The 26,085-nt window shown below is 46.5% G+C and overlaps 1 protein-coding gene across 5 annotated transcripts in view; it reads right to left on the bottom strand.

Moving 5' to 3' along the window:
* LOC308590842 (ATP-binding cassette sub-family C member 12-like) overlaps positions 1 to 22,439 on the bottom strand; it is a 56,598-nt gene extending 34,159 nt beyond the window's left edge. For 3 of the 5 annotated variants that reach the window (XR_014009925.1, XM_081201117.1, XM_081201116.1), the window contains exons 1-13: positions 22,226 to 22,436; positions 20,095 to 20,250; positions 17,574 to 17,721; positions 17,137 to 17,370; positions 14,505 to 14,678; positions 12,544 to 12,691; positions 11,555 to 11,703; positions 10,171 to 10,278; positions 9,491 to 9,763; positions 8,215 to 8,286; positions 5,532 to 5,656; positions 3,376 to 3,448; positions 548 to 751 (exon numbers count right to left, since the gene is read on the bottom strand). Coding sequence is in view for 3 of the 5 variants with exons in the window: in XM_081201117.1 (XP_081057243.1) it covers positions 548 to 751; positions 3,376 to 3,448; positions 5,532 to 5,656; positions 8,215 to 8,286; positions 9,491 to 9,763; positions 10,171 to 10,278; positions 11,555 to 11,703; positions 12,544 to 12,691; positions 14,505 to 14,678; positions 17,137 to 17,370; positions 17,574 to 17,721; positions 20,095 to 20,250; positions 22,226 to 22,251 (1,890 nt within the window). In the remaining 2 variants the exon portion in view is untranslated. Of the gene's footprint in view, positions 1 to 547; positions 752 to 3,375; positions 3,449 to 5,531; positions 5,657 to 8,214; positions 8,287 to 9,490; positions 9,764 to 10,170; positions 10,279 to 11,554; positions 11,704 to 12,543; positions 12,692 to 14,504; positions 14,679 to 17,136; positions 17,371 to 17,573; positions 17,722 to 20,094; positions 20,251 to 22,225 lie in introns of all 5 variants that reach the window. The other 2 variants (XR_014009924.1, XM_081201118.1) reach the window with 2 other exon arrangements.
* Between the last annotated feature and the right edge of the window lie 3,646 nt (positions 22,440 to 26,085).

Here is a 26,085-nt window from a genome sequence, read left to right as displayed (position 1 = left end):
TGAAGCAGATGAACTAAATATTACTGAAGGGGGGAAGTCTAAGGGTGTGTTTAGCTTGAACTGCACACATATTTTGTGCGTAGAATGGCTCCATCTATGTCAAGCAACAGCAAATTTCCAGCATCGCTGAGAAGAAATACCTTTCCTTCTCTTCTGAATTTTATTTTTATTTATTTTTTAAGCTGAGCCCCTTAAGCTTTGAGCTGTGGCTCTTGTGCCCCCTGCTGGTGTATTGCTGTTATTTCATTTTTATCAAGCTGGTGGCAGGAGACTAACAATGAAACAACGAAACAGAGCATCTGCCTTACATGCAGAAGGTCTCAGGTTCAATCCCCGGCGTCTCCAGGTACGGCTGGGAGACAACCTTGCCTGAAACCCCAGAGAAATGTTGGCAGTGAGTGTGGAAACGACTGAGCTACATGGACCAATGGCCTACCTCTTATAAGGCAGCTTCCTCTGTTCCAGCCGCTGGGTCTGTCCTATGTAAGACTTAAAAACAAATTCATATGCTAAGCTATTGAAACCCATTCCCTTCCATTTCCATTACCTGCAGCTGGTGAGTAACGAGGAGGATAGTCTTCCTTCGTAGCGCTTCTTTGATGCATGCTTCAAAAATATACTTGCCAACATGTGCATCAACCGCTGACAAGGGATCATCCAATAAGTAAATATCTCTGTTGGCGTACACAGCACGAGCTAAGCTGATTCGCTGCTTCTGGCCTCCAGAAAGGTTGAGCCCCCTTTCCCCTATCTTTAAAAGGGAAGAATTGCCATATTCAATATATATACAATGTGTTGTATGCAATCAGGGGTGCCAACTTGAATAAAATATGGAGGGGCAGGTAAGGCCCTCCCCATGCATAATCAATCCCAAGATGTGACACATAAAAACACCATTTGATGGCAATGCCCATCATCGGGGGGGGGGGGCTGGCTCCCTTAAATATTTTATTGAGAGGGGGCTGAAGGGACCTCGGCCCCTAGGAGTTGGCTCCTATGTATCCAACGTAGTGCTTAGTTAAAGTCCCTTAGCAGCATCCTTATTCTGCTAGGAACTGTTTTGTACCCTTGGAACTCTGTTGCACAAGGGAATGCATAAGCAAGCTGGTTACTTTGTTGCACAATGGAATGCACAGGGTGTTGTGCAACGTGCTTCCACGAGAGCAACTGCTGCAATGGATTCCTCTGTTGTGCAACATTAAAACCATTCCGCCCGCTAACCAAGAGCCAGCTTGCCAAACCAGTCCATTTTGCCTACGTAGTGGCTTTGGCCAACTAGTTAAGCACCGCAACCAGCATAACCAGATAAGTTGTTCTGTGCTACAGAACAAATTATTGCTGTGAGCCCTTCATCGTATGCAGAGGTTGCATAGATGTGTATCCTAACACCACCACAGTCTCAACTGACCTTCATTCCAAGGAAACTGAACCCTGGATAAGCACAGGAACCCCTGGAGACTTTCACGGCTTGGAGAATGGGGTAGTGTGCAACTATATAAATACACATTCTTATACCTCTACATTTCTGCAGCGAATAGCAGCTCAGATGGAAGAGGAGATCTATTTATAGGGGGATGTCTATAAAGGGAGTTTGCATGTGTGCTTCTCCAGATTATTCTTCTGGGGATATGTCCCATGGCAGACACTTGGACAGATCTGCAGACACAGACTCCAATGAGGCACCTGGTGTCTTTTTCAAATATCTGCCACGGCAGTACAGAAATAGCTCAAATGCGATTGAGTTCCAAGGTAGATTACACATAATAATAATCCCAGGTACAGAGTGCCCTTAATATAAACTTAAACTGACAAGGTGGCCTGTGGGGGACACAGTGCCAAAATCCATTATTGTAGTGTTTCTATCCTCCCAACCCCCTACCCCCTTCCCTCAATATGGACCTGCTTTCATTGTAATCAGTCACAGGGAAAAACAGAGCAATCCAGATGGAAATGAAACAGGAAGACCCTGGGGTTTTTGTTTGCTGCTTTTGTGGCTTTTTTGAAAATTAGGTGAGGTGCTTAAAAAATAAAACAGATCCAGACAGAGCTTTCCTATTCTGCTCCCATTAAATTGTCCAAGACAAAACATGCAAAGGGTGTCTTGGCCTCGAGACAAATTAGAGTCTCATCTTCAATCATAAGGCTGCCTTGAAAGGTGGGAAGAAAAGGACCCACCCACACCCTGGGTTGCTAGCCAACAAGTCTTAGGACAGGTTGTGGTATTAGGGGTTTTTTTTAGTCTGCAGAATAAGGTAAGTGGAGGCATGAAAAAAAAATATAAAATTAAGCATGGCATGGAGAAAGTGAGTAGAGAAGTGGTTGGTTCCCCTACCCCATAACACTAGAAGGGCATAAGGAAAGAAGATTAATGCTGGAAGATTCAAGACAAATAAAAGGAAGTGTTCCTTCATGCAACACATAGTTAAACTGAAGAAGTGTGCATGCACGCGAAAGCTTATACCCAGAACAAACTTAGCTGGTCTCTAAGGTGCTACTGGACTCCCCCCCCCCCCGACTGCGTCAGACCAACACGGCTACCTGAAAATAGTTAAACTATGGAACTTGCTCCCACAGGAGGCAGAGATCTGTATCAAATTGGATGACTCTAAAAAGAGGACTAAACTAATTCATGGAGAACAAGGCTATCAATGGCTATGCTCTGCTTCCACAACTGGATGCAGTAATGCTTCTGCATCCTAGTTGCTGGAAACCACAGGAGGGGAAAGTGCTCTTGCGCTCAGCTCCTGCTTGCGGGTTTCCCACAGGCATCCGGCTGGTCACTGTGAAAACAGGATGCTGGATTAGATGGGCCATTGGCCTGATCCAGTAGGGAATCTTCTTATATTCTTATGTCCTGATGGTCATGTCACAGGCTGAGTGACACGTCACAAGTGGTCACTGACCATTTTGGGCCTGCGGGCCAATTTGTAAACCAGAGAAACTGTTGTGGGAAAACACACAGAGGGAGCAACCTAGTCTACTGGCTACAACAAAATGCTTCATTCAACAGCAGGAGTGGACTAGAGAAGGCCTCTGCAGGCAGATTTGTGCCACGGTTGCCACCCTGGCACTCCCCGTAAGGGACGTCTAATCCACATAGCAATTTATTGTACATGTCAGGAAGTGTACACTGAGGCTAGATTGATTGTTGCCCTTGTGTGCTTTCATGCACCTCCCCATCCCCCAGCCCCAGCCCGTGAAATCAAAAGGGACTTGGCAAGATTAATTTGACAATGCCTTGACAGATAGGGTAAGAATAGGAAAGCTGTTTCACTATGAATTAAAGCCCTTACAGGAGGGCATTTGTCAGAAAATAGCGCTCGATAGCATGCGCTGAATGGCCAAGTTAAATGCAGCTTGTATTGAGACACTTACTTCAGTCATATCTCCGTATGGAAGAAGGTCCATATCTGACTTCAGGCTGCAGACTTCAATGGCATAATTGTACCTTTTAAAAATATGGAGCATTCAGACTCTTGCAAATCACTATTTCTTTCCAAGCAAGAGACCCTGTGCTAGTTTTGTAGATATGAACTAAGTATATACTAATACATAAAAATCACTAATAGCACACTGGCTTTCAGTTCGCTCCCAGGCAAAATTCAAAGTGGAACTAACATAATGTTGGAAGCCACCTTAGGTCAATTTAGCTCCATCATGTCTATATGGAATGGTAGGGGCTCTCCAGGATTTCAGACAGGAGACATTCTCAAGCTTACCTGGAGATGCCAGGGCTTGAACTTGGGACCTTCTGTATGCAAGGCAGATGCCTTACCACTGAGCTATGGCTCTTCCTCTGGTTTTTACCTGCACTGCTCTAAGTAGTATGGGATCAGGACAGTTGAAGGACCACCACCTCCCATTTGCTCTGCTCACCCATTTCCCACAGCATCAGAAGTCCTGCCAAGCACCCTGCCCCTTGCAGAGGCCCATATGGTCAGGGTGGCACCCCAATTGTGGAACCAGACATTGACCCATCTCTTCAACTTTAGATGAACTGTAAATTGGCTAGCTTTTAGCTTGGTTTGAAGTCTGTCTCCCTCGTTGCTATTCTGCTCTGGGTTTTATTGTATAAAATAGATTAAGGCTATCCTAACCATGTCTACTCAGAAGTATGCTGGATTCAATGGGACATGTTCTGAGGTCAGTGGGGTTAGAATTGCAACAGTAAGCAACACTTGCTGCTTTATGGTCCAGCCAGCCTATATAAGACTTCAGTTGGAGCTGGGCACTTGCTGAGACAACAACTTGCAAAGCTAGCTCAGCAGAAACCTAGGAGCTCTCCAAGGTGCTGAAGGTGCTCTGGGTGCCTGGAACTCCTGATAAGACAATGCTGGGTGAAATGTGGCCATCGATAGTGGGGTGAGGAAGAAAAGTTGCCTGCCCCTGGGCTAGATGGATGGGTGTCACTCACCACAAGGCAGTTTGCTTCGTTTATAGAGCTGACTTTAATTAATCTCCCCAAATTAAAAAGCAATATGCATAGACTGAAATGACACTAATTAGCAATGCCATGTCTCATTAGCTGCTGTTTTTGATTTTTGAGGGATGCCTCTGTTGGTGAGCCAGTGGCAGACTTAACACATTCAGAGTTACGCATCGTTATCATTATTATTTCCCTCTTATTCTACACTTTCAAAGCACAACCCATGGCAGTTGGAATCTGACACACGCCACACGGCAATACAAACGGGGGGGGGGGTGTGATAATTGAAACATGAGGACCGCTATGTCGGATCGCTGGAATGAGAAGCACCCAGCTGAGAAGACAAACCAGACTAAGAACTATAGAAGCAGTCTTCCTCTGGTATGAACACACAAACCCCACACTTCCCCAAGATCCACTGATGTGTGAGGTGGAATTCTCCCCCTGAGCTTAAAAGCCTATGGGGGAATGGGCCTTCCAGGGTGCTTCTGAGGTCAATCCCTGACCACCAGTCGCAAAATGTCCACAGAGGCCTCCTTCAGGCCTGCTGCCTGTTCTGAACAAAGGAAAGGTGCAAAGACTTTTCTCTCCATGGATGATGGCAACAGTGGGTGAGGTAGGTGCCTTTACCACATTTTGATGGCTGGTGTATCCACCCCATTCTGTGGCTCTGCCTCTCCTTTCGCTCTTTTAGACGGGGAAGCCATTTTATGACGTGCCACACATGGGGCAGCCACTTCCTCAAAATTCCAAGTGAGCCCATGGGCTGCAAAAAAAATTGTGACCCCCTGGCTGACAAAGTCAGGTTGACCTTTCTAAGGGTGGGTGCCTCTCCCTGCTCCTTGGGAGAAGAAGATCACAAAATAAACATGTGGCCACCTAGAATGAGCTGCGCCGCACCATAAGATCGCAGCCTTATAGTTATTTAACTTGTATTGCTCCTTAGTAATATGTTGGGTAGAAACCTGCCTGCACACTTCACATAAAATGACCAGAGAAAGTTAAAGTTTAGGAAGGAACCTGCAATGTTTCTGAGGCAGGTGCGCACACACACACACACACATGGTGACAACCTCATTAGCCTCTTGTCTAATTTAATATTTACTTCTGCTCATCGTATGCTTCTCCAAAAAGAACGTTGTCTCTGATGCTCCCATGAAATATCCATGCCTGCTGAGACACGTATGCCAAAGTCCCACCCACCGCAACAGTCCCCTCATGGAGGTACATCTGAAAAAAGCAGAGTGCATAATTATTTTATCAGCTAAAAATGTTCTGTCTTGCTTAACCCCCCCTTTTTTTTAAGCAGAACCAGCTCAAAATGGATTACACAAAGTTAAAATTACGTATCATTGAAGAATAGATGGTTACAATAGAATCAGCGCAAATGTCATTAAAATAAAAAATCCCAGCTCAGGCTACAAAAATAAGTTTCAGACTTTAAACCAAGGGTTGAGAACTTCAGGTCTGGGTGCGGCCCTCCCTGGCCTTTCTCTCTGACCCTTGAGACTCTTCCTAGCCACACCTATTCTCCCCAGGTCACCCCCCTATTTGGCCCTGCTTCCCACCCTCCTTGATAGTTTTTGCAGGGCTAAAATGTGTCCTTGAACTCTGATAACGCTCCTTGATTGCCTGGCTGGAGGACAGACAGGCGCATGTGTGGCTGCAGCAACTAACCTGCTGTGCAAAAATAAAATTCATATTTATTGTTCCACCCACTTTGGCTTCTGGTCCTGCCCACCACTGGAATGTGGCCCTCAGAAGGTTTCATGGGAGAGCCCTTGGGCTGAAAAAAGGGGGGTCCCTACCTTGGCAATAAACCTAGGAGCAGGATCAAACAATTCAGGATAAGAAGAGGGTGATCTTCTGCATCCTATGCACGCTTACTCGGAAGCGCCAGCTGAGCTGAGTGGCATTTACCTGCAAGTAAGTGCCCGTACGACTGCAAACTTGAGAGAATGCCTTGCAAAAACTGCCTGATGTCTACAGCACATGCTACCCACCCTGAAAAGCACAGCTTCAGAGGACACTGTTGCACTGCTGGTGTTTAGTCTGGATCCTCCTAATCACTCCATTACAGAAAATCAAATGCATAGAGAGGTGCCCTGATTACATCTAATTGAAACTGAGTGCTAAGTGAGTGACACAGATTTTGTAATAGTGGAGGAGAGCAGCTTCAAGAGCAGATTAGCTGCCTGCTTCCTTTTCTTCCTCTTGCTCCTAATTCAGTGGCATGCATTTCTGAATTTCCATATTTTATAGGCAATCCTTCCTGCCCAGGGCAGAAGTGGGGTCGTGTGGCCCTCCAGGTGCCAAAGGACCACAATCCCCCCCCCCATGAGCAAAGCTAGCTGGGGCTCACGGGAGTTGGAATCCAACAACATTTGGAGGACAGCACATTCCCCACCGCCAGTCTAGAGAAACTTAAGCAGTGTATACTAAATAAAGAAGAAGGTGCAAACATTTGTAATAAGGAAAATGGGCCTCAGAGAGCAAGCAGAATTTTCAGTTGTTTATATAAAGCATCACCATGTGCTCTGCGTTCACCTGGAGAGTTCAGTGCAGTTTGGGGCTGCATTTGGGGACAGGCTAAAATGTTAAGTGAAACAGAAGTGGATTGTTAGTTTTGGTGGGCAAGGCATGCAAGAGGAAGGGAGGAGCTTGTCTGCTAGCCACAGCTATTAATAAATATGTCGGCCATTCTCCCAGAATGGATCAGGAGAGCTTGACCACACCTGTTCAAGCACTGGTGGCTCCAAGATTGGATTACTGCAATGCATTGTATTGTAGGGCTTCCGTTTGTGCTTGATCTGGAAGCTGCAGTTAGTGCAGAATGCAGCAGCTAGACTGGTGACTGGGAGCGGCCGCCGAGACCATATAACACTGGTCCTGAAAGACCTGCATTGGCTCCCAGTACATTTCCGAGCACAATTCAAAGTGTTGGTGCTGACCTTTCAAGCCCTAAATGGCCCAGTATACCTGAAGGAGCATCTCCACCCCCATCATTCAGCCCAAACACTGAGGTCCAGCACCGAGGGCCTTCTGGTGGTTCCCTCACTGTGAGAATTGAGGTTACAGGGAGCCAGGCAGATGGTCTTCTTGGTAGTGGTGCCCACCCTGTGGAACACCCACCCATTAGGTGTCAAGGAAATAAACAATTATCTGACTTTTAGAAGACATCTGAAGGCAGACCTGTTTAGGGAAGTTTTTAATGTTTGGTGTTTTATTGTGATTTTAATATTCTGTTGGAGCTGCCCAGAGTGGCTGGGGAAACCCAGACAGATGGGTGGGGTAATAATAATAATAATAATAATAATAATAATAATAATAATAATAATAATAATACAATGTTGTAGCATGGTTGCTGACATGTAACACTTCTCTCAGAGATCTGCACTGGTTGTTACCAACATGTTAACTTTCCCTTACCCTCTATGTGCCCATTCGGCCACTCCATTCTGTGAAACTTGCACTGTTACAGGTGCCATGGGATACTTGTTCTTCACTTGTAACAAATCAATATTTTAGTGTGGCAACACCTACACTTTGGAACTCCCTGCCTATTGCCAGAAGCTGAGTGGAGTTTTGAACCCTGATCTCCCAGGTCCTAGGCTGACACTTTAGACACTGCACAACACATGACGCCTGTACTTTGCAAGTGCTGAGGTTGATATTCTTATTCGACCAATACAACCACAGAATAATTTAATACAGAAAAATGTACAATATTACAAGCAACTCCACTAGATAGTGTGCGTTTTCTGTGAAATGTTTAAAAGGTAGCATACCTGCCCCAATATCGCTGACATGATCGAGCTCTTTCCACTTCCAACGTGTCCGCAAATCCCTAAAACCTTGCCCTACGAAGAAAATTTATTTTGAAACAGCAATTGTGCATTTTCCCCCAACTGGTATGCCACATGAACATGCACAGAGTGATTGCTTAACTCTTAATCGTAACACATCGAAGTCAGAAAGAAATGTTAGAAAATATTTATTAGAAATAGAATGAATTACCCCAGTTAAGTGCATAGCTATCACCAGTGCTTTTTTCTAAAAAAAAAATGTTTAGGGGTATTCTCATTTTCACTCAAGAAAATTACCATTTTATAGTTCAAATTGGGGAAAATAAATGCAGTGAATGGACAAAAGTACAAAGATTCACAAAATGTTTAGGGGTATGTGTACCCCTGCGTTCTCCCAGAAAAAAGCACTGGCTATCACTGTCTACTTTACTTCATCTAGGCCAGGCATCCCCAAACTTGGCCCTCCAGATGTTTTGGGACTACAACTCCCATCATCCCTAGCTAACAGGACCAGTGGTCAGGGATGATGGGAACTGTAGTTCCAAAACATCTAGAGGGCTGAGTTTGGGGATGCCTGATCTAGGCCCCATCTGTACTATATATTTAAAGCAGTATTATACCATTTTAAATAGTCATGGCTTTTCCCAAAGGATTCTGGGACATACTATTTTCTGCATCATGGATAACATTGGCCCATTAAGTTCTGACATCCATGAAAACTAGACTTTCAGAGAAAGGCCCATCAATAACATCGCTGTGTCTAAAACTTTATGCACAAATTGTGTGTAAGACATGAGAAATCTGTGATTTGTTTCCTTCCTGTGAGAAGCAATTCTTTTGGTCCTTGTTTTCTGTTTTCCTTGGGAGAAGCTATGACTGTTCAATGGGATGCAATAGATATACAGTGCAGATGACACTTGAATCTCCCTCTGATCTCGAATTTTTACCGTTCCCTCACCCAACCATGGGCCATAGCCAACTAAGTTTTAATCAGAGTAGACCCACTGAAATTAATCTACCTAAGTTAGTCATGCCCATCAATTTCAATGGGTCTGCTTTGAGTAAAGATAGCACTGGGTATAACCTGTGTTCTGTGCATGTATCAGCAACTCGGGGTAACATTTCATACATCTGACGGACACCAGCCCACAAAAGCTTATGCCATAGAAACGTGTCAGTCTTCAAGCTGCCACACGGCTCTTCCTTGCTGGACTTAAAACAGCTACTCTTCTGCAAATTATCGTTCAGGTATACCTACTTTCTTCACCATAAAACTGATGTTGGACAGGACATTGCTACTACTGCACTCCTTCCCAGAACTTGATATCTGAGAGTGAGACGTGGCGACTCCAGTCGTGGATTGGGGCTTGCGTGCACTTTTCACTTTCAGGACATTCTCCTTATTACTTCTAGTGCTGCTTTCACTAGGCAAATTCACCCAGGACAAAGTGGCGTTTTTCAGGATGACAGCATTCCGGGGGTCCTCCAGTGCCATCACATAGGCAGGAGGAGTTTTGGTGAGCAGAATTTTCTAAAGGAAAAAAAAGGAGAGAGGCAGGGTCAAGGATGGCACCCAATAAAGTAATGCACAGAATTAACTCCTTATGTGATTGTGGCAGAGGTATGCTTGGAGTAAAATGGGATGTCCAGAAGCTGTGTGTCTAGTCACTGGATAAATAAACTCTGGGAACTAGCCTGACTGTCAGAACTAACATAATTAAAAAAAAAAAAGATCAAGAGCAAAGGGTTATGAACAGAGTAAAATTACTTGTACAGTTTCCTGTAATTTCCCCAGCAAGCAGCCTCCGGTGTAATAATAGATTAAAGTGCATATTGCTACAGCAAAAGTGTGGTCCAGCCCAGGAACCTCAGCCTAGGCCATTGTTTCTCATGCTCCCGCTGAACAAACCTAAAACATTTGTGTTGTTGTTGTTTTACCTCCATTCTTTTAATAGCGACATTTGCTTCCGCAAAGGCTTTCACAGAAAACGGCAGAATGGCAAGTGAAAACCTCATGACGTTAAACATAGCAATCATGCTGAAGGCCTGAAAAGGGAAAGGAGTTAAAAGGCAGCTGGTATCATGGCAGACTGGGACTTTAAACCTCGCTCCCTGCAGTCCGAGCCCAACATTCCAACCGCTACACCACCTTGACAATGGCAACATGGACTAAAGCTGCCAGGTAGCAATATGAATTTTGATGCTGCACTGAATTTCTCTGATGGAGGCTTGGGAGACACAGTTTCCCCTGTTCCCACTCCTTCTCCAGCTCTTTTCCCATATAGAACATAAGGAGCTGCATTATACTTATCGTCAAAGTGCTCGTCTGTCTAGCTTAGTATTGTTTACAGGGACTAGCAGCAGCTCTCATAGGAACATAGGAAGTTGCCTACTGAGTCAGACCGTTTGGTCCATCTAGCTTTGTCTACACTGAGCAGCAGTGGCTTGTCAGTATTTCAGACAGAGGAAGTTCCCAGCACAACCTGGAGATGCCAGGGATTGGATCTGAGACATTCTGTTTATGCTGTAAGATGCCCAGAATGGCTGCAGAAATCCAGCCAGATGGGCATGGTATTCTTAATAATAATAATAATTCTGCATACAAACCAGGTGCCTACCACTGATCTATGGCCCTTCTGAATTTGCTGTGGAAGGAGGTAAACCAGAAATCCAGCTCATCAGCACAGGTATGTAGACAAAAGGACCAACTCCAAATACTGGTTTTGACCTATAAAGCCTTGCACAACACAGGACCCCAATACCCCAAGGTTGCCAAGGGCTGCCTTTCCAGGTATGAACTTACCCAGACCCTACAATCAGCATCTGAGGTCCTTCTCTGTGTGCCCCCCTCTAAGAGGTTTCCAGCTAACCTCTTAGAATGTTGGGGGGGGTTATATTTTTTTAAAAAGGCATTCGATCAAGTGGACTACTGGAGGAGGGATGGGATGGAGTGATCTTTCTCATCTCTACCCCCCATGCTTGTTTTGTGTGCAGGTTGTGGATGAAGAGACTTTCCTTCTTCCACATCTAGCATGGAAACAAAGCAGGCTGGTAGACAAGGGATGGAGTGATCTATCTTTTTTTCCACTGACCTTCTCACTCTTACCTCCAAGGAATGCAATGCACTCACCATCACAGAATGTCTGGTCATCCGTGGTGAACTACATGGTGAACAGGTGAGTAACCACATACAAAGCTGGAATAATGTTAGTTTGACCCTAAGTTTTAGGGTGGCAGAAAAGTAATGTCAACATCATCAGGGTCAAAATATGAAACTGACAAAATGATCATTGACAAAATGTAAATTGGGGCTAAGCCTTACAACAGAGGCTGTTAGCTCTTGCTTCAGAAGAATGTGGAAGGTGAATGTCAAGACAATCGCCGTGGTGGACACGATTGGAGTTAGGGCAGAATTCACGCTCTGTACATATCCGGCTTTTTCCAGCATTATCCTTTCCTTTTTTCTGGTGCCTGGGGAGTGCAAAATACATATATCAAGCTGTTATGATTTTAGCAAAGTGGTAAACCACAGAACCTTCTAGGCTAGGAATGCCAATACCCTAGATGAGCTACCCCACTGCAAGCAAATGACAAGACCCCACTGATTTTGGAGGCAGTGGTAACCCTTCCGCTAACAGAGCTGGGTTGAATGGGTTTAAACCCCTTTTCCAAGCCTAGGTGCCCTCATGGGGAAGCAGATCACTCCTTCCCCAGTCATCAGTTTGAAAATCATATTTTGAAATGTATTTATCTGCATTTATTTTATCAAAAACATATAATTTGATAACATATAAGAAATACAGTAGAGAGAACTGAACGAAAAGGAAACCTACGGAAAAGGTACAAATTCAGGTTGCTGCATTCACAATCCCTGGGAAGAATAATTATTGGGATTGGAGGCTTGTGACCTGTCCTTTTTAAAGCTTTGTTCTGTCTTTATGTATCAGGATGTTCTCCTTGGGGATCCTATATTCTCCCTTGAAGCTGAAGAGCTACTAATAATTCCAAATAGTGGCATATTTCACTGTGAGGCATCTGAACATTGGCTGTCGTCATTTGTATATAATGCCCCTCCCATGCGGACCTGCATGGATCAGCTGAGAAGGAGGGCTGTGTGCTTGTACTTGCCACATGGCAGGTGTGCAGCGGCGACATCCACTTTTGGCCACACCACTTGTTCTAGACAATGGAATGCTATTTTGCAAATTATAATCTCGGATGACCACTGAAACAAAGACAATTGCAGGTAACAATCCACTTAAGGAACTCAGCTGAGATGCAAAAGAACTCTTCCCCCGCCGTGCCCCATACCTTTGATGGTATTCGCAAAAGATTTCTCCCAAGCATACATTTTAATCAGCTTGATGCATGTTAAAATCTCAGACATTACTCGCACACGCTTATCCGTCTTCAGAATGGCGGCTCTTCGGAATACAGATGTTATCTTGGCTATGAGCATCTACAGCAAATAGGCAAAATGCGAAGAGAGCAAACAATATAAGAGACAAATACTAACAGGCCTGTTTTTTGGTTTTTTTAAAGCCCTTTCAGTGTTGGGGAAGGTCCAAGTAGCTCAGTGGTAGAGCACACGCTTTGCAGAGAAGGTGCCTCTCCCCCTACGAAGTAGCCCGGTAGTGCCCCTAAAGGGCAGTGGGATTACGTGGGCAGGGACTATGAGGCAAGAGGGTGGCAGGGGACGCTGGGAGTTTAAATTACTATCAGACTTTGGAAAGCTTGTATGACTGGATCAAGTTCATCAATTTTGTTGAATCAATTAAACTAAATACAGTGGTACCTCAGGTTACGGATGTTTCAGGTTACGCATTTTCGGATTGCACACCGAGCCGAACCCAGAAGTACCAGAATGGGTTACTTCTGGGTTTCGGCAATCAGCCTTTGCGCATGCGCAGAAGCGCCAAATTGTGACCCACACATGCGCAGACGCGGCGCTGTGGGTTGTGAATGCTGTGGGTTGTGAACGTGCCTCCCTCACGGATCACGTTCGCGACCCGAGGTTCCACTGTAGTTTTAACTGGATTTTGAATAAATGTGCAATTGATTGTTACGGTTATGAACTTTCTTGTGCCATTATCTTTCTTAGTGTGCAGTGCAAACCACTGTTCTGAATAATGCTTTTCGTAGGGCTGAGTAGGGCACACAGAGGAATGGGTTTATGGAACCAAGGGGGTTGTGGCCTGGGGAAAAAAATTGGGAACCTCTGGCTTAGAGGACACACCAGTCAGAAAGTTCTTGTTCAACTTCCTGACCCACAACAAGAACATGACAGTGGTGAGTACAAATAAGTCCAGTGTCATCCAGTGAATAGACTATGGGCCCGTCCAGACACGATGCGTTCAGAATTATTTGGGCTCATGATGGTATGGGGACCATTACACATGATCTTGCTTTCAGCCCTGTTTGCACCTGAAAAAGTTTTGAGAAGGACATACCGCTTCATATCCACTCCTGTAGCTTCCTGCTGAAATCCTGTGACATTTCACACTACCAATGTTCCAGGTTGTGCTGTATGAATTTTGTACTATAGCACAAGGGTGACGCCCCAGGCGGCAGTAACACAATAATATTGGGGAAGCATCACAGAACAACTAATAAAGGGGAGTGGTGTGCGGATGCCCAGGGATAAATCTACCACTATTATTGCATCAGGGGCCGTATTGACATGCTAGGCATTTAAAGCACCACTTTAAATGGCCGTGGCTTATCCTAAAAGATTCTGGGAGCTGTCCTTTGTTAAGGGTACTTAACAAAAGAGTTGTTAGGAGACCCCTCTACTCCCCTCCCAGAGCGGCTGTTCCCAGAGTGGTTTAACTATGCATCCTCTTCTGAGGGAACTCTGGGAAATGGTAGCTCTAAGAGGGGAAGAGAGGGGTTCTCCCAACAACTCTCAGCACCTGTAACAAACTTCAGCTCCCAGGATTCTTTGGAGGAAGTCATGACGGTTTAAAGCAGGACCAGAGTGCTTTAAATGTATGGTGTGAATGAGGCCAATGACATGTTGCAGAATATACCCACCCAAAATGCCCACCCGTCTAGAGGTTCTCTAGGGACCTTTTTTCTAAAACAGTTATTGACATAAACTTACTTCGCCAAACCTTTATTACAAATATAGGCGATCATAAAACATTCATATATAAAATTTTCAAATGTATACAGATAAACAGCCATGTAAAAAATATGTAATAACGAGGATTTTCATTTGAGTTTTTTCCCACTAAATAGTACCATGATTATGTAGGACATAACTGCGTTACCTGTACAGGTATGAATATAATATAAAGAACCAGCCCTAGGAGTGCCGTGGGACCAAGGATGATGCAGGAATAGATTGTGCCGATTATCATCAGCAGAGGTACAGCAAGCGGCAGGGGACAAACTAAAGCAGCGTCAAATACTCGATAGCCGTCATTGCTTAGCAAATTGATCATCTGAAAGATACAAAGGAACCAAGAGTGATGCTGTGACCAACTAGTCAGAAGGAAGAATGAGGGAGAAATTCAGTTTGGTTCACATTTAAAGACGAACCTACTAAATTTGTACTTTCTTAAACAATGTGCGAGCCATCCTTGAAGTTTCCACTTTTCTGAATTTTGCAATGAAGTTCTTCTGTACGTGTAATGTGTACCAAAATGCATATAATAAAGGTACATGTGCACAGAAATCTCACACTAATAAAAATATACAAAAAATGCATTATCTTGAGGAAATGGCTTGCAAAAATGTGTGTTATTAGTTTAAACTGCTTACATCTGTTAAGATAAATTTGCACTAATATGTCAAGTTTTCATGAGGGCGTTAAAAAAATTAGAAGAGTGTTGTGGAAATGCAGACTGGAAAAATTAGAAACTCAGAGAATCAAAGTCGACAGATTTGTCTGTCTCTAGTCAGAAGTGATCTTGTAATCAAAGGTTTTCAATTCATTGTCAAGGCATGTATAACACCTGAATCGGCTGATGTATAACCACCTGGTTTTTAATGCCAGCCTGCTGTTCTGGATCTTCCTGAAGGCCTACCTAGTCCAGCGTTCTGCTGCCCAGCAGGACTAAACAGAAGTCTGCAAGTAGCACAGGAGGGCAATGGCCCTCTCCCACTGTTGTCCCCCACCAATAGCTGGCTCTAGACCTGGAGGAAACATCTGGTCCATCATGACTTGCAGTCACTCATAGCCTTATCCAGTGACAGGGACGCCAACTTGGGCCCCAGGTTATATTGTATTGGCCCAAATATAAACTGCACTCACCAAATAACCCGCAATTTCAAAATTCAAGGGGTGGGGAGAAAAAAAGACATTTTCCCGCACCCCCGGTCCGCCAGCAGCCTCCCTCCCTTCCCTCTTTCCAGTGGCTTGAGGGAGGCTTAGGAGCAGTGGGAGGGCTGTACACCATTGCCCCATGCTCCCAGGCTGTTCTCGGGGGGGGGGGGAGAAGCCACACCGCTTTGCCGGTGGCCTTCCCTTTCCTCCCAATGGCCAGCAAAGCGGTGCGACTCCCCCCTCCCCAGAGAGCAGCCTAGGAGCATGGGGCAACGGCATGCAGCCCACCTGCTGCTCCCTAGCCTCCACGGAGCTGTTGGGGGAAAGGGAAGGTCGTGAATATAAGCCACACTTTGACTTTTAGCTGTCAGAATTTGGAGGGAAAGTGTGGCTTATATTTGGGGCAATGCAGTAGGTGCCCAGCACATGTGACGTGACGTCATGATGTCATGCACCCCACAGCCTCAGAACCTGACTTTAGGTGGCACTGGAAATCGGATTCTGAGGTCTTGCAAGGCCTCGGGCAGCATCTTTGAGGTCTTAAGAGGCCTCGGTCGTGACTTCCAGTGCTTCGCGAGGCACCAGAAGTGACATTGGGGGTCCTGCGGTGTGGGTACTGAGCATCCCTCAACAAAATTTTTGTGTGTGCTCGTGGCCCTCAGGGCCCTCTATAGCCGGCACCCCTGTCCAGTGATCAGAACAATCCTTTCTAAACCTTTCATCAAAGAAGTTTTACCAATCAAATGCCTTCTAGGAGGTAAGTTAATGAGAGCAGGGGTAAGGAAATACTTTCAGCTGGAAGGCCATGTTCCCACATGAGAAATATTTTAAGGGCTGTATGGCTGTAGTGGGTGGGGACAGAGGGAAAATGGGTGGGGCAATGAATTTGACAGGAAGTTACATGCTAGTCATTCCAGTTTCTGTACAGTGGTGCCCCGCAAGACGAATGCCTCGCAAAACGGAAAACTCGCTAGACGAAAGAGTTTTCCGTTTTGGAGGTGCTTCGCAAAACGAATTTCCTATGGGCTTGCTTCGCAAGACGACAATGTCTTGCGAGTTCCTGCTGGTTTTTTCCCTCCCCCCCCTTTTCTAAGCCGCTAAGCCGCTTATCAGCTGATCCGATCAGCAGATAAGCCGCTAAAAGCCGCTAATGGGCTTGCTTCGCAAGACGAAAAAACCGCTAGACGAAGAGAATCACAGAACGGATTCTTTTCGTCTTGCGAGGCACCACTGTATATACACACACTCCACCTAGGCATGCAAGAGGCATTATCACATTTCAAGGGAGCATTCCAGATAGAGGAGAGTGTGCAGCAGGAGCAGTGGACGGTGTGGCCTGAGGAGAGGGGGTATGGCCTGAGGAGAGGGGTGTGGCCTGGTGGACCATATATGGTCCTCATGTCTGAGATTCCTCACCCCTGAATGTATGTGGCCAGAGTGCTAGAAGAGCAGTGTTCAAATGCCTGCTTAGCCATGAAACTTGCTTGCTGACCTTGGGCAGTCACCATCCCTCATTGTAACCTACCTTGTGGGGTTGTTGTGAGGATTTTAAAAATGGGAGGAAGATAACCATGTCCACCACCTTCAGCTCCTTGGAGGAAAGGTGAGCTACAGATAAAATAAAGCCAACTTACTTCGCTGACAGAGATGCGTGCCAAAGTCTTAAATGACAGCAGCTTCTCAAATGTCAGGGTCGACACGGCAACTTTTAATCGGATAGCGGTGCGGTAGTTGATGGCCCAGGCCATTGACCAGAAGAAGACTTTGGAAAACTCTGTGATGAAAAGGGCTATGCAGAGGCCAATCCCATGGATGACGTCCCAGGAGTCGTCTTCACTGTGCACCAGGATGTTGTGGATGATCACTGTCTGCAAAAGAGTTTCTCGGTTACTTTTCAGGGTGGGGAGATAATCTGCCAAATGGAAGGTATGCTGGCCGAGGATGATGGGAGCAGCAGTTCAAACACATCTGGAGAGAGCCAGGTTGGCGAATGCCGCCCGACAATCCCCCCACCCACCTTCAAAACACACATTTCAAGCGTGTTTATAAATTGTATTTCCATGCTACTCACCGGGCCCAAAGCACCAATAATAACTGAAATGATGTTAGCCGATATGTCTACCAGAATCCGGGTCCTTTGAAATTTAAACACCACTCTGCGTAAGGAAGCTTTATTGGGACCGACTTTGGCCAGCTCTTCTTCCCAAAGGTGTTGCAATCTGTCAAAGGCAAACAACAGCACTGCACATTTCCTCCACTCGCAAGCTGGTTGGAAGAGACCCACTTCTTATGGCTAGCTACAAAGTCAGTGCTGAACAGATGACCTTTGCAATTCTATGGGAGTAATTCCTTGCACAAGTTAGTTACTCTGAGCATGTTAAAAGTGCTGCTGCTAGCTAAAAACAAATTCCACACATTTAATGGGCTTCCAGGTATGCGGGCACACATTTTAAAGTGAAATGCCGCTTACCGCTCACCTTCATCTCTCCAAAGACACATTTACACTGTAAGCTCCTCAGGAGCGGAGACTTTTGCCCTACTGCCATTTTTTCTGTGCGCATTTGGGGCCGCAATGTCACACCAACAACAATAAAAACTTTTTCTGTGTGTGTGTGTGTTTGGGGTTGCTGCTAATGTGTGTGTGTTTTTAGCGGTTGAGGCAAGAGCTGCGCTGAGGGAGATGCTGCCCACCGAAGTGTCTAGGACACCTGACTGAATTCTTTGCCTCTTCCTCTGTCTTCTTAACTGGCAGGAAGGACGGTGGAGCCGGCTTCTGTATTGCTGGGCTGAGGGAGGGAGCGAGGGACGGATGGAGCAGCTTTGCTGGGCTGCTTTTCCCTCAGAGAGGTGCCCCTTCCCTCTTGCGCTTCTGAGGGGTACAGCGTGAGAAGCCACCCCATGGCTGAAGATAACGGCTCTGTGCCAGGCGGGGACTCGGAGGAAAGCGAGCGCCAGAGCAGCATGTGCTGTGCACCCAGGGGCGGGACAATCAGCCCATGGGCCGATAACAGCACAGTGGTGCGATCCTCTCGGCAGGGGGGTGATCGTGGCATGGCAGCGTGATCCTCCCAGTGGGGAGCCAATTGCGGTGGCACGATCCTCCTGGTGGGGGGGGGCGATCACGGTGTGGTAGCACTATCCTCCTGGCAGAGGGTTTATCACAGTGTGGTGACACGATCAGGCCAGGGGGGATTTTGTCACCCCCCCTCCGGGATGACACCCGTGGCATGCTGCCCCCACCACACACCCCTTCCTACGCCCCTGCCTCTGGGGTCATAGGAGTAAAGGGGACAGTGAGCCAGGGAGGAAGTTCAGGCATGAGTGATACTACTTGGGAGGAAGGGGGAGGCATATGTAGGCACCTGCCTAGATCAGGGCCTCGCTGATAGTTCAGAAGGCACCTCCAGCTCAAATATAAGCTCTCATTTTGACCTGTACCAACGCTGAAGCAAATGCTCCACTAAGAATTTTAATATCCAGTGTCAAGGCAAAAGATGCCATGCTGATGGCCAACGTGGATGGAGGACAGAGCTATCAATTCTATGGCATGTATTCACGAATTAATCTTGGATTTATATACCAAAAGATCTCACAGTGGTTCACAAGATAAATAGGGATGGAAGAACACAAGGCTATGGCTACTTTCCTTGTTGGCGCATGATGCTCCTCCTTCCAATGATATGTGAAGCAGCAGGAAGACCGTACCTCTGAGCAGATGCAGAGGCCTTTCAGCTTGGCTACTAGCTAAGAGGTCTTCCCTTTGGAGGCGGCATGTCCTCTGAATGCCACTTTGCTGGGAATCGCAAGTGGGAAGAGCACCATGGTGCTCAGGTTCCTACTTCCAAGCTTCCCACCTGGCCGGCCACTGTAAGAACAGGATGCTGGAGCAGCTGGGTCTTTTTGGCCTGATGCAGCAGCTGGACCCTTCTTGTATTCCTGTGTTAAGCCTTCCTGAACTAAAGAATGAGGAACAGGCCTTACTGGGGTGCCTGGGTTTGGGTGTTCACAGATACCAGGTCATGGCACCAGCCCTGCTCATAAGGTGACTCTGCACGGAAAAATTGCAGGGAGACTGGATGAAATCAGGATCATAACATTGCATGCACAACAAAAGATCGGGGGGGGGGGGGACAGTGGCCTTCCATCCTGTTCCCCTGAACTTTACATGAGTGGAGGAGCAAGAAGCTGCAAATAGTGTTATTTCCTAGCTAAGAACTGCCTATTATACTCAAGTTCTCGAGAGCAGAGATGGGCATGAGGACATGCAAATGATCGTTCCCTGCATGCAGAAAAAGCTCTTAGATATACAGTGGTACCTCTGGTTGTGAACGGGAACCGTTCCCAAGGCCCGTTTGCAACATGAAAAGAGCGCAACCCACAGTGGCGCGTCTGCACACGCATTGGTTGCGATTCGGCGCTTCTGCACATGCGCGTGGCGTCTTTTTGTATTTCTGTGCATGCGCGAGCAGCGAAACCCAGAAGTAAACCTTTCCAGTACTTCCGGGTCGCCGCGGGACGTAACCTGAAAGAACGTAACATGAAGCAAACGTAACGCGAGGTATGACTGTACCGGTGTGTCAAAACCCTGCTACCTTTTGGTGTTTGGTTCTGAGCTATCAAGGGGAGAGAGAGGAGGCAAGGAGTCCATGCTGAGTTTGTGCTTGAAACCTCGGAGCATGAGGTACGAGAGCCAAGAAAATGTCGCAAATGAGAGCAGCCCTGCGTTGTCTATTGGATTCACAGCTGACCTGCCCGGGAGAGGGGAGAGAGTAAAATAAAACAAAAAGCTATTGCATTGCTAGCAAGCTGCTTTCTGCTGCATCAGGCAGTTTGTCCATCCAAACTCAAAAACTCTCATGGGTTTTCTCCTAATGTCTAACTGAGTGGTTTGCAAATTTTCTAGGGTCACAGCCCCTTGGTTCCATAAACGTATCCCCAGTGCCCTCTACCCTATGAAAAGCATCATTCAGAACAGTAACAATTAATTGCACATTAATTCAAAATCCGTTTAAAACTATTCAGCTTAATTAATTTGACAAAGTTGATGAAGTTGATCTAGTGAAACCAGTAACTGCATGATATATATATATATATATATATATATATATATATATATATATATATCACATTCTTAACTAATGAAAACATAAAGGTAAAGGAAATATGAAGCACAAGCTATTTATATATAGCTACTTACCAAATATGTACAAACCTTCACCTGCCACAGATGTGCCGTAACTAATTCATAAAGAAATCAATAGCTATTACCAATAATTGGCTAAATACAAATAAATGTGGCCAAAAGGAAGTAGCTCTGAAAGCGATAAGATTAGTTAAAGTTTCTGCTTTTTAATGCGGGAAGTCACACCCCAGCTGAAGGTCCCCAAAAGAATTGGGCACTTCTTATTTGCTATCCTTTTGTTGCTTACGTAGATCATTCCACTGTTCATATGTACGTATACTCTTTCTCCTCTATATTTCTATTTGCAAATATGCTTGTTAGCGCAGACCCAGATCATGAAAAACCAAGGGTGGAAAAGGTGTGGCCCTCCAGATGTTGTTGGACTACAATTCCCATCATCCTTGACCATTGGCTGAGGCTGATGGGAGTTGGAGTGCAAGAAACATAATGAGGGTCACCATCTCTTCTGCAAATGGCTTTTTATGCATAAGGTACAGGTAAAGGGACCCCTGACCATTAGGTCCAGTCATGGCCGACTCTGGGGTTGCGGCGCTCATCTCGCTTTATTGGCAGAGGGAGCCGGCGTACAGCTACTTACCAACATGACTAAGCCGCTTCTGGCGAACCAGAGCAGTGCACAGAAACGCTGTTTACCTTCCCGCTGGAGTGGTACCTATTTATCTACTTGCACTTTGACGTGCTCTAGAACTGCTAGGTTGGCAGGAGCTGGGACTGAACAACAGGAGCTCACCCCCTTGCAGGGATTTGAACCGCTGACCTTCTGATTGGCAAGTCCTAGGCTCTGTGGTTTAACCCACAGCACCACCTGCATCCCTTTTTTTTTATGCACACCCGTGTGTTATTTATAATTCATTTATTTCTTGACTTTGGCAGAACTCGGAATGGTATATCTAGAGCGCCAAGCACTGACCAGATCTGGACCTGCTATGCTAGCTTCAGGAAGTTTCTGGTTTTATCATAGAAAGGATAAACGTCAATGGAATAAAATAGGACTTCTTTTGTTCAATATCATGGTAACATTGCATTGAACAGAGAGAGCCATAAACAGAATCCTTTCAAAAGGTCTGTCTCTCATCAATCAGTGTTAAGGAGACGCCTTAACATTTCAACGGATGGAGTATTTTTACAGCCCAGCAATTCACAAAAGAAATTCACCTTTCAAAATAAATAAATAAATAAATAAGGTGCACAGTTTTATGCCGACCCACAAGTTTGAGGTTTATTTATTTATTTATTTTTGCTGGCCTTTTTCCAGCGAAGAACGAGAGTGTGCAAATGCTATTCAAAGCAATCTTTGTTAAGCTGTTTGCATTCCAGTGGGAAGGGATGTTGTTCAGTGGTAGTGCATCTGCCTTGCTTGCAGTAGACGCCCCCCCCCCGCCACCCTGGTTCAATCCCCAGCATCTCCAGGTAAGGCCTGAAATCCTGGAGAGCTGCTGCCGGCCTGTGTTGACAGTACTGAGCTTGATGGACTCAATGGTCTGACTTGTTAGGCAGCTTCCTAATGCCACACAACTTGCCTTGCTTTCAGGCGGATGGGGATCATGGTTTCCAAACTTGGAGAATATTTCTGGTGGAAGGACTTTTTGGCAGTGACTGTGTTGAACCCGGGACTCAAGCAAGAATCCGACACATACACCTTGCCCGCTTGCAGATCCCATGGTTCATCGCTTACGGTCAGATTTCTCTTCGAAGTAAAAAGAGAGGGAGAGAGAGAGAGGCTATTACTTTAACGACGAGAAAGAAAAAAGGGAGTGGAACAGGCTGCTTCTGAAGTAGTGGACCATCCATCATTAGGAGGTGACTAAGGTCGATGGCCATAAAGAAGGTTGATCGCTGAAGAATTGATGCTTTTGAATTATGGTGCTGGAGGAGACTCTTGAGAGTCCCATGGACTGCAAGAAGATCAAACCTATCCATTCTTAAGGAAATCAGCCCTGAGTGCTCACTGGAAGGACAGATCCTGAAGCTGAGACTCCAATACTTTGGCCACCTCATGAGAAGAGAAGACTCCCTGGAAAAGACCCTGTTGTTGGGAAAGATTGAGGGCACAAGGAGAAGGGACGAGAGAGGACGAGGTGGTTGGACAGTGTTCTCGAAGCCACTAACATGAATTTGACGAAACTGTGGGAGGCAGTGGAAGACAGGAGTGCCTGGTGTGCTCTGGTCCATGGGGTCACGAAGAGTCTGACACGACTAAACAACAACAACAAGGTCAATGGCCATCTATCAGGGATGGTGTATGTAACACTGGGTTTCCTGTGCCTTCAGGGATCATACCACATGGCCTTCCAACTTTAGCTTTTATTTTTTGAAAACTTAGTTGACTTTCCTATCATTGGAGCAAGAGAGGTCTCTGTTTGCCATTGCTGTGGGGCAAGATACCCACAACTATCAATTCCGAGAGCCCATCTGCAAGTAACCATTTTCATTTGGGTGGCAGAAAGAGTTGGTTAGGTCTTGAGCAAGTAAGGATCCCAAACTGACAGGGCACCATTTATTGGCTCTGTTCGGCTACGATCCTTTCTTCCCAAAGAGTATGGAAGTCAGATGGGGGATTGCCCAGGCGTTGACAGACTAGCTGGGGCCACAAGGCTCTCACTGTTGCTTACCTGGAAAGGGAGTGACAAAGGGAGTAACAAAGGGAGTGAGAAAACTGTGGGAGGTCAACATAGCATAAACATAGTGGTGACCAGGAGCACCAGACTGGTTCAGCTCCTGCATTTGCACTGCACCATCCTCTCCATCGCCTCACCTTGCCCCCTACCAGGAAGAAACAGTTACCCACCTGTTGGGAAGCCAGCATAGCAGCTCCATCCTAACCAGCTTACTGCTTCTGCTCCTTGGGATAGTATAATTAGAATCATAGCATCATAGAGTTGGAAGGGACCCAAAGCATCATCTAATCCAGGCTTCCTCAATCTCAGCCCTCTAGATGTTTTTGGCCTACAACTCCCATGAACCCTAGCTAGGACCAGTGGTCAGGGATGATGGGAACTGTAGTCTCAAAACATCTGGAGGGCCAAGGTTGAGGAAGCCTGATCTAATCCAAATCCTGGAAATGCAGGAATCGCACTGAAAGAATCCCTGATAGGTGGCCACCCAGTCCCTATTTACAAACTTTCAAGGAGAGAGAGTCCACCACCTTCTGAGGGAATCCATTCCACAGGTGAACAGCTCTTACCACCAGAAAGTTCTTCCGAATGTTTAACTGGAATCTCCTTTCTTGCCATTTGAACCTGTTAGCTCGGGTCCCCCCGCAATGGGGCAGCAGAAAACAAGCATGCTCCATTTTTCATCTGACAGCCATTTCAGATAGTTGAATCCCAGACTGAAGGACTATCCATGGCCTCCTGTGTGGTGGCCCTTCGGATGTCATTCTCACAAAGGGGGTGGAGCTTAGGAGAGGTGGACTGGAGGTAGTGCGTAGCTGAAGTATGGAACTCGCTCTGACAGCAGGCAGTGACCAATTCATGGAGGAGAGGGCTATCCATGGCTACCAGAGATGATGGCTATTGCTCTGCCTCCATGCTGTGCTGAAAACCACAAGAGGGGAGAGGGCTCTCGTGCTCAGGTCCTGCTTGTGGGTTCCCCACAGCCACCTGGTTGGCCACTGTGAGAACAGGATGCTGGACTAGATGGGCCATTGGCCTGATCCAGCAGGCTTTTCTTAGCAGCAGTCAAACCTCCCCAGTCAATTCTCCACTGCAAATACCTCCCATACCTGAACTGATTTTTCCTCTTGGTGGGCTCCGAAATAAAAGTGTGTCCATTCAGGAGAAACTGTATAAAGGTAATACAATTACTTGGAGGGACTTGAAACAGAAAACTATTGGGCAGGCTACTCTCTGCTTAAGCCAACCTCCTGCAAATGTTTCACAAAGTGGGGAACCCCATTGCCCACCCTTGTAATCTCTAGCTTTGCCCTTGGCTATAGTGGGTTCAGCACTTATCTCTTTTCTTGGTCTGCCATCTTCTCTTCAAGGTGACTTTTCTTGGTGCTCTAATATGGCTTCCCCTCCGTCCCTCTTCTCACTTGCTTGCCATGTTAGTTCGCTTCCATCTGGAAGGAAGCTTTTGTCTCGGTCATTCCGCTCAGACCAGCTTCTCCCTTTCCAACTGCCCTGCTCAACGGTCACTCTGAACCTGCACGGAACATTCCGACATCCATGCAAAGTTCCTTCCGCAGTGCTGATTCCTGTTAAAGAAATACCAACCCAAACATTCTGTCCGGGGGGGGGGGGGGGGTTGGATGAAAAGCCAGAAATGTCTACCGAGATGCTCTGTGTTAGTCTAACATAAGAACCGCTGACTGGATCAGGCCAAGGGCCCATCTAGTCCAGTTGTCACAGTGGCCAGCAAAGTGCCTGGGGAAACCCACAAGCAAGACCTGAGCCCTCTCCCCTCCTGTGGTTTTCAACACTGGCTCTGGCCTGGTGGAGCGCTCTGCCTCATGAGACCAGGGCCCTGCAGGGTCTGATTTCTTTCCTGTAAGACAGAGGTGTTCAGCCTGGCTTTTGGCTTGGAATTAACTTGACCCCTCCCCCTCTTTCTTTTTTCCTTTTTCCTTCTGTGATGGAACTCCTACTTGGGGACTTCCCTGGCTTTTTTCTGGCCCATATAGCAGTGTTTCCCAACCTTTTTTGGGCAAAGGCACACTTGTTTCATGAAAAAAAAGTCTCGAGGCACACCACCATGCCAGATGGGGAAAGGTCACTTTTTACTTATGTAAAAAAAAAATAAAAAAATAGTAACAGCATAGAAGGTAATGGTTAGGCTAGCATCCCTCTTCCAAATATGCTAGGTTTTTATTTGCAGGGACTGTTCTACATGGGAAAGCATTCAGCACTGTCATTCTCCCATCTGCCATCTGAATTGGTACTATTCTGGGTCAACTTACTCTGCTGCATGTGTAGATGAAAATGGCACCAAGTGTGGGGGAGGGGGCAGAACAGGTTTCAGATACAGGATATTAAGCATACACGTACTTCAGATTGAACTGGTTGCTTGCTTTGCAAGTTTTCATTTCCCAAATGACTGCCTTGGCAAGCGCAATACCTACCAGGCTCAACGCCGGTCTCGCGCTGCCGCTTCCCGCGCTCTCAAGGACCCGGGAGGAGGAAGGCGTGAAGGGAATCCCGAAGGCGCGAAAACCTCGCGCATGTGCAGGCCTTCTGCCTGCGACAGCCCAGTAGGCCGGCCGAAGCGAGCGGCGATGGGATGTGGGAGGGAGCTCGCTCGCCGCCCCGCGTGTGCCTATGTGGGGCACGTTACAGCCCCGTGACGTCAGCGCCACGCAGGCAGCCAGGCAGGCAGACGGCGAGAGCCCCGTGCTGGGCGGCCTCTCCTCGCCGCTGCCGCCCCGCCTCTCGCCGGCCGA

This window comes from Podarcis bocagei (genome assembly GCF_964188305.1).
Source record: "Podarcis bocagei genome assembly, chromosome: 7".
NCBI classification, from domain to species: domain Eukaryota; kingdom Metazoa; phylum Chordata; class Lepidosauria; order Squamata; family Lacertidae; genus Podarcis; species Podarcis bocagei.
The sequence above is the reverse complement of the archived record's forward strand: the minus strand, read 5'-3'. Positions and strand labels throughout refer to the sequence as shown.